Here is a 13860-nt window from a genome sequence, read left to right on the forward strand (position 1 = left end):
TTCTAAGGGGAAGCATTGTTCAAAATGATCCAAACTCGACAGAAACAAATAGTACTGAACAACAGACAATAATTGGATCTTCAAATGTTTCGATTACACATGAGGATCCTACAGAAGTTCAAAGTAATTTTACATTTAATTTACATGCGTGTTGACTTATAATTGATTTATTTCTCAAATTCTTATATTATAATATACCATTTGCAGCTAAAAATGGTGGGACGCGCAGAGGTCGAGGATGTACGCTACTTAGAGATTTATACGAGTTAGATCCAGTCGAGCGTGTCAAGGTATGCAGAAACAGTTTTGGTCAGCCTGTTGGATCAGAAGCTCGACTTTTAGCTCGATACATGGGCATTTTAGCACGAAATGCGAATATGTTGCCTATCAACTACGAGTCATGGCATCAAATGCCCGATAGCAACAAAAACCAAGCCCTCGATAATATTAAGGTAACAAAATGTTAATGTCATCTGTAATGCTTGGGAAATAGTTTCATTTATATTTACTTTATTAACTTGTGTTTTTTGTAGGCGAGGTTAGCGAAGTCTCGGATGCTTATGTAAAGAAGGCATTGGGAAAAAGATGGAGAGACCATAAAAGTACTTTGGAGAAATATCATTATAAGACAAAAACAACCCTCGATGAGACATTGCAAAATGTCCCGTCGGGTATGCTGAGGTACCAATGGGAAGATGCGGTTAGATTTTGGCATTCGAAGAAAGGCGAGGTACGACGTACTTCCAAACTATTGTAATTATTTTGGTTTATAGTATTTACTATTTACGTACTAAAAATTTTATAACGTAGGATCGTGAACGAGTTGGAAAAATCAGCAGGCAGAAACAAAAATTCACTCACACAGCCGGATCGAGAAGTTTTGCATGTGTAGCTGAGGTGGAGGTATTTTTAATTTTTTAATATTCTCAAATATGTATAACTTTCCATTAAATAATATTTTTACTACTATATTGTAGGAACGGTCATCCGATCAAAAAGTTGGACGCCTTCAACTTTTTGAAATTACACATAGGAAGAAAGATGGATCTGCTATGACTCCTGAAGCTGGTGAAATTATGGTACGTTTACTTAATACGATTTGACTTGTTTTAGTTATTTATAGTGTTTATTTTCTAATGGTTTAATTCATTTCTTGTAATGCGACTATTGTTATGTTGCATTTATTTTTTTAATATATATTGCGTTCCTAACTATGAGATTTATTTATTAGGAAAAACTAAAGGATAAAAAGGCGGAGTACGAAGCGATTGCTTTTAGTGATAGTTCTGTTCGTCTTGAAGACATTTATAACCGGATTATTACTGAAGTTTTGGGTCCTGAAAGGTATGGTCGGATTCTATTTCAAGGATCTTTTGTTAGCCCAACCCAATATTTTGGATCCAGCTCGCAGCAATACATGGCTTCGAGGAGTCGGCTCAAGCTGAAGTTCAAAGGTTAAAAGACCAGATGGCTCAGATGCAAACGACCACATTTGAGGTTCAAAGGAAATATGAAGAACTCCAACTACAACTTAAAGCAGAGGCGGTAGCGAGGGAAGCAGAGGCTGCAGCGAGGGAAGCAGAGGCTGCAACAAGAGAAGCAAAGGCTGCAGCGAGAGAAGCAGCGAGAGAAGCAGAGGTTCAAAAGAAATATGAAGAACTCCAGCTACGACTTAAAGCAGATGTGGCATCGAGAGAAGCAGAGCAGAGCAAAAAGTACGACGAACTTCAACAACAGCTTCAGATTATGATGAAGATGTTTCAAAGTGATCATAACTTCCATCAATCATAGTGTATATTGCATAAATATTTTTATCATTTTAACTTTTAACATTTTTGTGAAGAAAAGTATGAATTCACTTTTATTTATTGATATTAATATTATTTTATTCGTTTAATTTGAAATATTATATAAATTTATTATTTTTGGCTGGTTTAGATCTGGTTGCTTTTGATTTGTTGTTGCAGGAGGGCTGAAAAAAATAGAAAATTTTATTTTACAAAAATCCCAAAATTAGTGGCGTTTTTTTATAAAAGCGCCGCTAAAAGTCATGTTCTATAGCGGCGTTTGTGAAGTAAGCGCCGCTAAAGAACATGATCTGTAGCGGCGTTTTTTACCAAGTGCCACTATAGAACATTACTTTTAGCGGCGTTTCTGTTTAAGCGCCGCTAAAGAACATGATCATTAGCGGCGTCTTTTTTTAAGCGATAAGCACCGCTAAAGGACATGATCTTTAGCGGCGTTTTTTGTAGCGCCGCTAAAGAACATGACCTTTAGCGGCGTTTTTTTTTGTAAACGCTGCAAAAGTTAGCGACGTTGTTGTTAGCGGCATTTTTGGCGGCGCTTCCACAAGCACCGCAAACACCTTTAGTGGCGTTAAAAAGCGCTGCTAAAGGCCTAAAAAAACACTGCTAAAAACTTGTTCTGGTGTAGTGACTGTAACTTAAGTAGGTCCCTTAATGGCAAAGTTGCACATTAAATCTTTTATAAATTATATTAATTACAAAATAATCATTCTCTAATTCACATGGTAATATAATCGTCCGAGTATCACTGAAATGATCAATTTAATTGGTAATTAAATACTACATTAGTCCATAAATTAATTCATCACTTTTCTTTCTCCTACAATTTAATCCTTATATTAGTTTGTTCAATTTTCGATATCCTTTCCATTTCATAATTAAACATTAATTAAATGTCACTTAAACTGATGCTTGGGTTCAAAAATTTAATTCACTCGGTCACTGAGGCAATGCGAGTTACGACAATAGCCATTTTGGGGTGTTACAAAATTTGTACATGACATCATCATGTTCCAATACATGCGTTTATGTACTTGTATTTTTCTAACTATTTTTATGAGATGTACCGATGGGTGTATAGTACATGAACTGCATGGGTATTTTCAGCTCAAAATTAATACTTCCAATAGCTCCAAATCATTCCCAATGACTATAAATGGCTACAAATCACTTCCTTGATAGAAATACTCATTAAGAACACTTCAAAACTTAAGAGAGAAACATTCACTCAAAAAGTTCAAGAGAAAACCTTTCATTTATTCTGTTTCTTCATTTCTCTTGTACATATTCATTGAGAGCCTATTGTAATATCTTTTCTTACTCCCATATATTTACTTTTGGAGCTTCAATTTGCAAACATACACACAAAGGTTCATTATAACAGTCCGTTTTTCAGTAGTGTCAAAAATAGTGGTTTTGGGACCACAAATCGGACGAGTGAGTCCGTAAATATTATTACTTAATATTTACGAGTCAGATATAAAATTATGTTGAAATTTGATTTAATGATTTTTATTATTTGAAAGAATAATTAGGTTTAAGTGGTATGTCTCTAAAGTCAAGTGGTTTTAGAAAATGAGCTATCGGGACCTCATTTCTATAAATTGAGCTCGTAAATATTTTATTAAATATTTACAAAGTGTTATTAGGGTTATATTAAATTTGGTTAAGAAATTTTAATGTTTAGTTAGTTAATTAATTAAAAAGGATTAAATCATAAAGGTTGTAAAAGTTAGTTTCTATTAGTTAATTGATCAATTTAAGATAGGTACAGGGGTTTATGTGGCAAATATGCCATATTGAAAAGGTAGGTACGATTGATGTTCTTCTTCCTCTAGCTGAAAGGCACCATTTTTGAGTCAAAGAGGTTCGACCGAGCTTCTCCCTTTGCATGCTTGTGTTTTTGAGGTCTGTTTTAATGATTTTTATGTTTTTGTTATCGTATTAGCTTAATTTAGCTAGCTTGGGGATCAATTCGTAAAATTTTTAAAATTTTAGGGACTTCCCATGAATGAATTGAAAGTGTTTGTGAATTTAATTGATAGATTATTAAGGTTGGTAGTTAAATATAGGTATTTTGTTAAGTGATTTTTGATGATTGTAATGTTTAAGGATTTATTTCGAAAATGGTAAAAATTAAAGTAAATATTGTGAAATGATGGGAAATATGGGTTGCTTAGAATCTCCATAAAATTTAGCTAACATGAATTTTTTCTAATTGTGGTTAATTTGTAAATTTTAGGATTGAGGACTAAATTGTATAAATATTAAAATATTAGGGGTATTTTTGTAAATTTACAATTGATGTGGGTTATAGATTTGGATTATTTAATTGAATGAAAATTATTATCTATATCAAGAAACGAATCAACTGGATTTGAATCGAGGAAAAGCTAAGATTTTGGATTAATCATTGACTTTACTTTTACAACCGCTGTAGTCGAGGTAAGTTCGTACTACTATTTCTATGTATATAATGGTTTTTACTTATTTTATGCTTTATTATAATTAGATTTAATGTTGTTATTTATCGAGTGAATGATTAGAAAATAAATAACAAATGAATATAGTGAGTACGTGATGTACCTGAATAGAAGGCCTTGAGCCGGTGTTTATTTAGCATGCCTTGAGCCGGTGTTTGTTTAGCAGGCTTTGAGCCAGTGATTACTTAGTAGGCTTTGAGCTAGTGATTACTTAGCAGGCTATGAGTCTGTGTTTATTTAGCAGGCTTTGAGCTGATGATTATTTAACAGGCTTTGAGCCGATGTTTATTAGAAGACTTTGAGTCGGTGTTTATCTTGCAGGCTTTGAGCCGGTGAATGTTTATCAGTTACTATGTACCAGTGATACAGACCGTAATGATGACTTGAGATCCTGCATGTGTTGCGAGTACTCTGAAGCTTGTGTGAGCAGCATCGTGAGTCGGCTAAAGTTCTAAAGTTAACTCGAATGAGTGTTGTCCTTTCGATTATCTGAAATGAGATGTTATTATAACGATGACTTGGTTTATGATAATTTATCATGTGGTATTTTAATGATATCAATTATCCAAGTCTAAATGTTTCAGAAAGTTGTAACAATGGTATTTTGGCAAGAATTGTTAGTTTCATGCTTTGTATATTTTATAATTAAATATAAAGGTTATATGATTTTATATATGTGAGTTTGAATATGAAGGTATGAACACTTTAAACAAAAAGTAATGCTTATTTGCTATGTGATAAATGAAATGCGTACATGGCATATTTATTATTACATGATCTAAGATATGTTGGAAATTGTATATTTCATTGCTACATTTACTAACCTTATGAGGTTTGTGTTGTATAAAGTAGCAATATATATTCTAATGAATGAATTTATACATAATGATTATGTGATAAATGGTTTTATGAAATGGCTATCTGAAATGTTTATATAGAAATAGATATATGAATAGTTATATGAAGTGTTTATCTGAAGTATTTGTTGGAATATAAATATGTGAAAAGGGATAATTGAAATGAATATTTGAAATAAAGATATTAAATGTTAAGTGAATATGTGATGGTTGAGTTATGTACCAAATGTGTTTTTGGGTATATATATTTGACAACACAATAAAGTTACCTGTATTATATATGAACTCACTAACCGCGTGAGATTTGTGATGTGTATAGGTGGTTAATGAACTTACGATCGAGATATTGAATTATCTTGTTAAATGGTTAAGTTATATCCTTTTTGGTAAGTTAAAGTTTAAGATTATACGAGCTTACTAAGCACTATTTGCTTATGTAGTTATTTTCTTTGTCTTGTAGGTCATCGGAAAGCTCAATCGGTTGGAATCTAGTTGGAGTATATTCACACTATTCATTCTTCATCATGGTAGAAGATTTAGTTATTTTGTTGTGGGGTTATAAATGACATGTACTAGGAGCCTTTAAGTTAATTTGTTTATGATGATGTTGTTTATAAGTTAGTTTGAGTAAGCTTTGTGGTTGTATATTTTTGTTTGGTATCTTTGGGTTATGTTTGAGACTTGAAGTGCTTTTGGTCATTAGTTAAATGCCTTTAGTTACTTGCTTGATATATGGTAAATGAATGTGCTGAAATGAAGATTTTAGTATGTCTTAAAGCTAACGTCATGTAAACTTTGAGTATGGTTTTGATTGGATGTTTAATTTGTAGTGTCAATGAGGGCACATTGGTTAGGCACCTAGGTTGGATTTTTGGTATGTTATATGTTTGTTTGATTGAGTTTTTAAGGCATGAACATGGTTGTTTTTGGTTGTGTCTTGATACCTATGAAATGACATTATTTTGGGCTTATTTTGGAAGGCATATTTGGTGCACACAGCTTGGGGCACGGGCTGTCACACGGCCATGTCTTATTGATTTTTAGGTGCACATTGGTCCACACGGTCACAGAGAGTTACACGGCCTAGCGACATGGTCGTGTGATCTGACATCGAATATGCACAGTTTGGCACACGGCCACACGGCCTACGACACGGCCGTGTGACCCTATTTCGAATACGCATATGGGCAATCACACGAGCTGGGTCACAACCGTGTGTCCAGCTTTCGAATGTTCACACGGGCTAGGATATGTCACACGGCCGTGTGACCCCTGTTTAAAAAATTTTCAAATTTTTCCAGAACTTTCTGAATTGTTTTGATTTGATCTCCGATTATTCCCAAACTATTTTTAGGGCCCCATAGACTCGATTTAAGGCCCATAAGTGTATTTTTCCATAATTAGATTTAATTATTATATGTTAGTATTTAATTTGTATAATTATTGTTCTGTTGTAAAGTTAAATGTTCTGTTTTGCTCAGTAATATTCCGTATCCCTAATCTAACAACGGAGACGAGTTAGAGGTGTTACATTCACTGTTATTTTGCTCAGCATCTCTTTGTTGTAAAGAGTATACTTAAGATTTTTTAGGTATAAAACCTTAAAGAGATTAGAAGGATTGCTAGTTGAGCATTGTAAAAGCTAAAGGGTTCTAGCTTAGCCATAATCTAGGGTAAATGTTCTATCTTAGCATTGTGAAATAGATAGGTATTGTAAATGTTATATATTTTCCTTAGAAGGTAATAACTCAAGTATAGTGAACTGGGAAATCCTTGGTTGAGGTATACCAAGGTAGTAGAGGTAGATAATTGGGGTTAAACCATTATAAACTGATTTGTCCAAACTTTTCTTTCATTTCCTTATTATTTAGAAAAGTTTATAGAAAATTTTAGAATAGCAATTCATCCTTTCTTGGTATTCTTGGGCCTAAGATGAATAACAACAACAACAAATAAAACGACTCAGATTTTGGAAAATTCCCAAACCAATTCATTGAGAACAAAAAGTTCTCGCTTTGTTAATCCAATCCAATTTTAAGTCTAACAACTTCAAAAAATTTTTAAGCATCAATTTGTTTCATCAATGGTGGTCAACTCAAACTAACAAAAAATAAGGTAATTATCACCGAAAGATATTAAGTTCTTGTACAAGAAAAACTACATAGTTGGAAATTATTTAGTTTAGCAACAAACAACTTTTTCAATTTTTTGTTTTTATATCTAATTTAAAATTTGTGAATTGAATTACATTTTCAGTATAAAAAATAGAATCATGTGTAAATATTGAAGGTTAAATTTAGAAAAAATTAAAGTTTAATTGACACACAATATAAAGATTAAGAATTAAATTTATTATTAGGCCAATTTTAAAAGTTATGGCATAATTTTTATGTTAACCATTTAATAGTTGATGACCAAAAAATAAATATGAATAATTGAATAATTATTTTGTAACTTTTCATAATTGAATAACTAAACTTTTTTACTAATAATTGTGTGAATATAATTTATATTTTCCCAATAATATCACTTAATAGTTTTAACATTGGAGTTTTAAAGTTTTTTTAAATTCTAAAATAACATGTTTATAAAAATTTTCTATTTTCTTAAAACTTCAAAGGAATATTATTAACCTTAGTTGTACTAACCTGGAAAAGAGAAGAAAAGAAAATTCCAGGTATAACCTCAATATATGGAAAAGCCACCCATTTGGCCGCCTAGTCGTAAAATCAGAAGCTGCAGGCATGCCGAAAACGAAGAAAATGGTTCAAATGAATGCAGCCTAGCCGACCAAGACAACAACGAGTTAAGTTGAAGATTTATTTATTTTATTTTTCTATCATTGTGGTCTTTAATTCACTATTCCTTAAAGTTGAAAGTTCGAGTTTTTTATGATTGAAACCATGTTTTATTCCTTCTCCATTAGAGGTGGGATTGCAGGGATTTCACCAGCATCTCAATGTCTCAGCTTTATTCAAAACTATGCAAAAAATTCATTATCTTCTAGATTCATTTCAAAGATTCCAAGCTATGAACCCTCCTTTACAGTTTCTTATCTTATAAACTCTTGTGGGTTCTCTCCAGAATCTGCTTTCTCAGTTTCTGAAACAGTCCACTTTGAATCCCCCCAAAAGCCTGACTCTGTAATTGGCTTCCTCAAGAACCATGGCTTTTCACAATCTCAAATCAGAAGCCTCATTAATAGGAGACCTAAATTGCTTTTGGCAAATCCTGATAAATCCCTTTTGCCTAAATTCCAATTCTTTTACTCCAAAAGGATTTCAAGTTCTGAGCTTAGAAGAATCTTATCTTTAAACCCTCATGTTTTAGAATATGATTTAGCTAACAGAATTGTCCCCAGTTTCAATTTCTTTAAGGATTTAACTCAGTGTAGTGATGATAAGGTTTTTCTGGCTTACAAGAATTGTTCAGGCATTCTTACACGTAATTTAGAGTTCATTTTCACTCCGAATCTCGCAATTTTGCGAGAAAAAGGGGTTCCTGAATCGGTTCTTATGAATAAACTACTTGTTCACCCAAGAATCTTTGCTGTGAATCCTGAAAATTTCAGAAGAGCAACTGAAGAAGTAAAGAAATTGGGTTTTAATCCTTTACAGCAGCTTTTCCTTGTAGCTCTTCAAGCTTTGATACAAATCAGCAAATCAACATGGGAAAGGAAATTCAATGTTTTTAAGCAATGGGGTTGGTCCGATGAAGATATTGTTTCTGCTTTTGAGAAGTATCCTAGGTGTATGCTCTTTTCCGAGCACAAGATCTCTGAGAATATGGATTTCTTTGTCAATACAATGGGGTGCAAATCTTCGTATATTTCAAACCATCCGGTTCTTCTTTCGTATAGCTTGGAGAAGAGAATTATCCCTAGGTGTTCAGTTCTTAAGGCTCTGTTATCCAAAGGTTTGATCGAGAAGTTCAATGTTAATTCTATAATGGTGTGTACTGAAAAAGTGTTCCTCCAGAGATTTGTGACCCCTTTTGAGGATCCTTATTTTTTGAAGTTATATGAGGAGAAGCAGACTCTAACATTAGATACCATGGACAAATGCGACTTTCATGTTTTGAGGTAGATTTGAATTTTCTTTGTTTAAAACTGATATATGATTAGTTTAGCTTTTTCAGCCGTTAATCATTCTGTACAGTGATTAACTATCACATCTGTGTTTAATTTATTCTTCCTAGTTTGTATGCCTTTACTAGAATGGTTGGAAAATAGGGGCTGAAATAGTTTATCATGATATGCATCTGTTTCCAAAGCTTGATCTATATTAGTATTAATCATCTTGCAGTCTATGAAATATGTTGTTGATAGTTAGGCTTGGTGTAAATGTCCGATACAGGTATATGTTTCAAATTCAGTGTTTATTACTGAAAAGTAGTTCCTCCAGAGGTTTGTGTCCAAATCTCGACATGTAGTGTTAATCATCTTGCCTTCTATGAGATGTGTTGTTGACTATATTACTCGGACTCATGCGTGTGTGTTAGATACAAGTATATGTTTGACACGGAAATTTCTAAAATCAGTGCTTAGTTTATGTTGGTATATACTGTAAAGAAGTTCATCCAGAGGTTTGTGTCCAAATCTCAGCATGGTATATCATTTTGCCTTCTGTGAGATGTGATATTTAATATATTATTCAGACTCGAGAGTGAATGTAGATATAGATACATAGTATACTGAAAAGCAGTTCCTCCGTAGGTTTGTGTAGTAATTTTTTTTTTTTTGAAAAAAGAGGTTTGTGTAGTATTATCTTGTCTTTTACGGGCTGTTCTGCTGACAGTATTGCTTGGACTCTAGTGTTAATACAAGTATGTGTCTGACCCGAATATTATGTCCAAATTCGGTACCTTCAGAGGTTTGGGACCCTTTTGAGGATCTTTATTTTTCGAAGATATAACTAACTTCTTCACTATTTTCAATAAAAATGTTAATTTTAATCCCATATTAACTAGATAACACTCTAATAATTCACTTCCTCACTATTTTTTATTAAAATTAATTTTAATACCCTAAAAAAAAAGTTAATTTTAATCATATGGGCTAGAGAGCACTCTCATGCACGCATTTACCCTATAAATAAGTGTCAATTTCTTCACTATCTTATTAAAAGTTAATTTTAATCTCATATTAACTAGAGAATCCTTTCATATCTCACATTTACCTAATAAATAAGTGCCAATTTTTCTAAAATGAATTTTAACCAACATTGACTAGAGATTGCTCTATAGACTACTTCACTACTTTTATTAAAAAAGTTAATTTTAATCTCACATTGTTTAGAGAATACTCTCATTGTTCACCTAATTTTATCTTACATTGGCTAGAGAATGCTCCTATGCTCGCACTTACTTTAGAAATAAGTGTCAATCTCTTCATTATTTTCATTAAAAGTTAATTTTAATATTACATTGACTAGAGAACATTCCCATATGTCAAATTTATCTTATAAATAAGTCCATTGACTACATAATACTCTCATAGCTCACTTCTTTATTATTTTCATTAAAAGTTAATTTTAATCTCACATTGACTAGAGAATACAATCATAGCTCACATGTTCATTATTTTCATTAAAAACAATTTTAATGCCATATTGGCTAGAGGACATTTTCACGCCCACACTTACTCTATAAATAAGTGATAAATTCTTCATTATTTTCATTAAAAGTTAATTTTAATTCACATTGATTAGAGAACACTTTCATATTTCTTCACTATTTTCATTAAAAAATTAATTTTAACGCTACATTGACTAGAGAATACTTTTGTAACTTATTTCTTCACTATTTTCATTAAACACGCTAATTTTAACCACCCATTGACTAGAGAATACTTTCATATCTCACTTTTTACTATTTTATTAAAAAAGTTAAATTTAATCTCACATCAATTAGAGAATACTCTTACGGTTGACTTCTTTCTTATTTTCAATAAAAATAATTTTAATCTTCTTAAAAGTTAATTTTAATTCCTCATTTGCTAGAGAACATTCTCATGCTCACACTTATCTTATAAATAAGTGCCAATTTCTTCACTATTTTAATTAAAAAATTGAATTCAATCCCATATTGACTAGAAAACACTCTCATATCTCCATTTACCTTAAAAGTAAGTGACAATTTCTTCACTATTTTTATTAAAAGTTGATTTTAGTTCCTCATTGATTAGAGAGTATCCTCATAGCTCATTTCTTCACTATTTTCATTAAAGAAAAGTTAATTTTAATCCCATATTGACTAGAGAATACTCCCATAATTCATTTTTCATTATTTTCATTAAATTTAGTTTTAATTCCTTAAAATGTTAATTTTAATCCCACATTAGCTAGAGAACACTTCCATGCTCACATTTACCTTTTAAATAAGTGTTAAGTTTATACTATTTTACTCTATAAATAAGTGTCGATTTCTTCACTTTTTTATTAAAAAATAATTTTAAATTTAAATAAATCTTAATATATGCATTTAAATTATAGAATGTGTAAAAAATTATATATTTAAAACATGAATTAATTAAATTTTTATATATGAACTAAATTATAGTATGTATAAACATTTTATAGATAAAATATATGAATTAATTAAATGTATTTTTTTAATTTAAATACAACAAATCGATACATCTATATATAAGTAGGGGTGAGCAAAATTCGATTTGACTTGAAAAAATCGAAAAAAAAATTCGAATTTCGAGTTAAACAAATCGAGTTATTCGAGTTAATCGAGTTATTCGAATCAACTCGAATTTTTTTTTCGAATTTCGAGTTCGAATCGAGTTGAGTTTTTGAATTCGAATAACTCGAATAATTCAATAATTCAATATTAAACTATAATATTTTACGCTTTTACCCTAAACTCCCAAACTTTTTACTTTTCCTCAAAACTTTTACTCCTTCCCACTTTTCCCCAAAACTTTTACTCCCTCCTCCCAATCCCCAATCTACCCAAAATCCATTTCCACCAAAATTTTACTCTTCCATTCATTTTTTTCAAAATTTTACTCTCAAAACCCTCAAAACTTTTTATTTTCCCCAAATTTTACTCCTCCCACTTTTCCTCTAAAACTTTTATTCTCTTCCCATCCCACCTCCCATCTACCCCAAACCCTCCCCCTCCAATTTTTTTTTTAATATTTTCCCTCCAAAATTTTACTCTCCCTATTTACTTTCCCTCAAACTTTTATTCCCCAAAACTTTTATTTCCCCTAAACTTTTACTTCTCACCCTTTACTCTCAAATAAAAATCAAAATTATCCAAAAAATCACTAAACATAAATAGTAATAATTTTATTTATATATACTATTTATATTATTAAATTAAATTTCACATTTTATATTATTTATATTATTGAATTGTTTAGTCATATTGAATATTTATATTAAAATTGAATTCTTAATTATGCCATAAAATATTCGTGTTAAAATTTTATATTGGTATCAATTTCAAATTTTATTTTTAAAATAAATTTTATTAAAAATCATATTTTTATATTTAATATATTTTTAATTCCAAAATACATAGTGACAAGAATCCAAGATAATTGAAACAACTAAGCAAACAAATAAGCTAACCAAGATATAAAAATTAATAAATAAATTATGAGGTGATGAAAGTTAATAAAAATTTGATTAAGGTGGACAAATTTTATTACGATGGGTGACAATGGTTACAAGGACCCAAAATTATTTTTTAAAATTTAACTCGAACAAATATATTCGATTCGATTCGAATTCCATCTCACTCGACTCGATTCGAGAAAACTTCAAATAAAGTTAGGATGATAAAATGAGATTCGAAAACTCGATTAACTCGAAAATTTTCGATTCGATTCGATTCGATTCGATCGAATGCTCACCCCTATATATAAGTACTAATTTACACTAGTATCAATAAAAAGGTGCATTGATTGTTTTATAATTATAATCAATATTATCATCTGCACATATAAAATTATTTAAATTCATTTATTAAATAACTTATTATTATATTAAGATTTTGAAAGATTTTCATAGCTCTTAGAATTATAGTTAATTTACACACTGTCATGAATTTTATTATGATATGTAAATGTACATAATCGCTAGCAAGTAATATAGTAATAGATACTAGAATTATCGTCTCCACATGGATTGATTTTAAAACATAAATTGCGAGTTAACAAATGACAACTAAATACAAATTTGATTAAATGCATAGAAATATTCAAGGCAATTTAAGAAAAGTAATACAAATTAGTAATGAAGAAATGATGAACTAGAATAATTAATTCTCCTAATATGCAACTATTGGTAACAAAGTTGCAATAATGCTACGGTAATATGACAATTTATTAATCCAAAATCAAATAGCTTATAGACTTCTCTCAAAGTCACTATATTTCAATTCTTTAATTAAACTAACATATATGTCTATGCTAATTTAACGTCAAGAATACATTTACAAGCATTATTCCTACAAGATTATGCACGGTAACAATATATGTCTATATCATTACAAAATTAAAATCGAAGAAATTAAACATGCATCATTCAAGTTTTAAGTCTATTAATTACAACCTTTTCGTAATTAGTAATTAACTCGCTTATCCACTAATGTTGATTAGGCGATATAAAACATTAAACATAAATAACACTTGAATGAATAAATCTCATATTGCATTAAGCATCCTTAGCAAAGTACCAATAATCTTAGATTAAGGTT

At 30.7% G+C, this 13860-nt stretch overlaps 1 protein-coding gene across 2 annotated transcripts; it reads left to right on the top strand.

The window, feature by feature from the left end:
- Positions 1-7786: 7786 nt before the first annotated feature.
- Positions 7787-9398, top strand: LOC105763615 (hypothetical protein). Of its 2 annotated transcripts, XM_012581887.2 has the most exons (2): positions 7787-7950; positions 8717-9398. In XM_012581887.2, the coding sequence occupies exons 1-2, from the start codon at positions 7838-7840 to the stop codon at positions 9228-9230; spliced, it is 627 nt and encodes a 208-aa protein (XP_012437341.1). In that variant the 5' UTR covers positions 7787-7837; the 3' UTR covers positions 9231-9398. The 2 variants fall into 2 exon arrangements, with proteins under 2 accessions (XP_012437341.1, XP_012437340.1); XM_012581886.2 differs by having other exon boundaries at positions 7811-9398.
- Positions 9399-13860: the final 4462 nt, after the last annotated feature.

Source organism: Gossypium raimondii, chromosome 12, assembly GCF_025698545.1.
Source record: "Gossypium raimondii isolate GPD5lz chromosome 12, ASM2569854v1, whole genome shotgun sequence".
NCBI lineage: Eukaryota > Viridiplantae > Streptophyta > Magnoliopsida > Malvales > Malvaceae > Gossypium > Gossypium raimondii.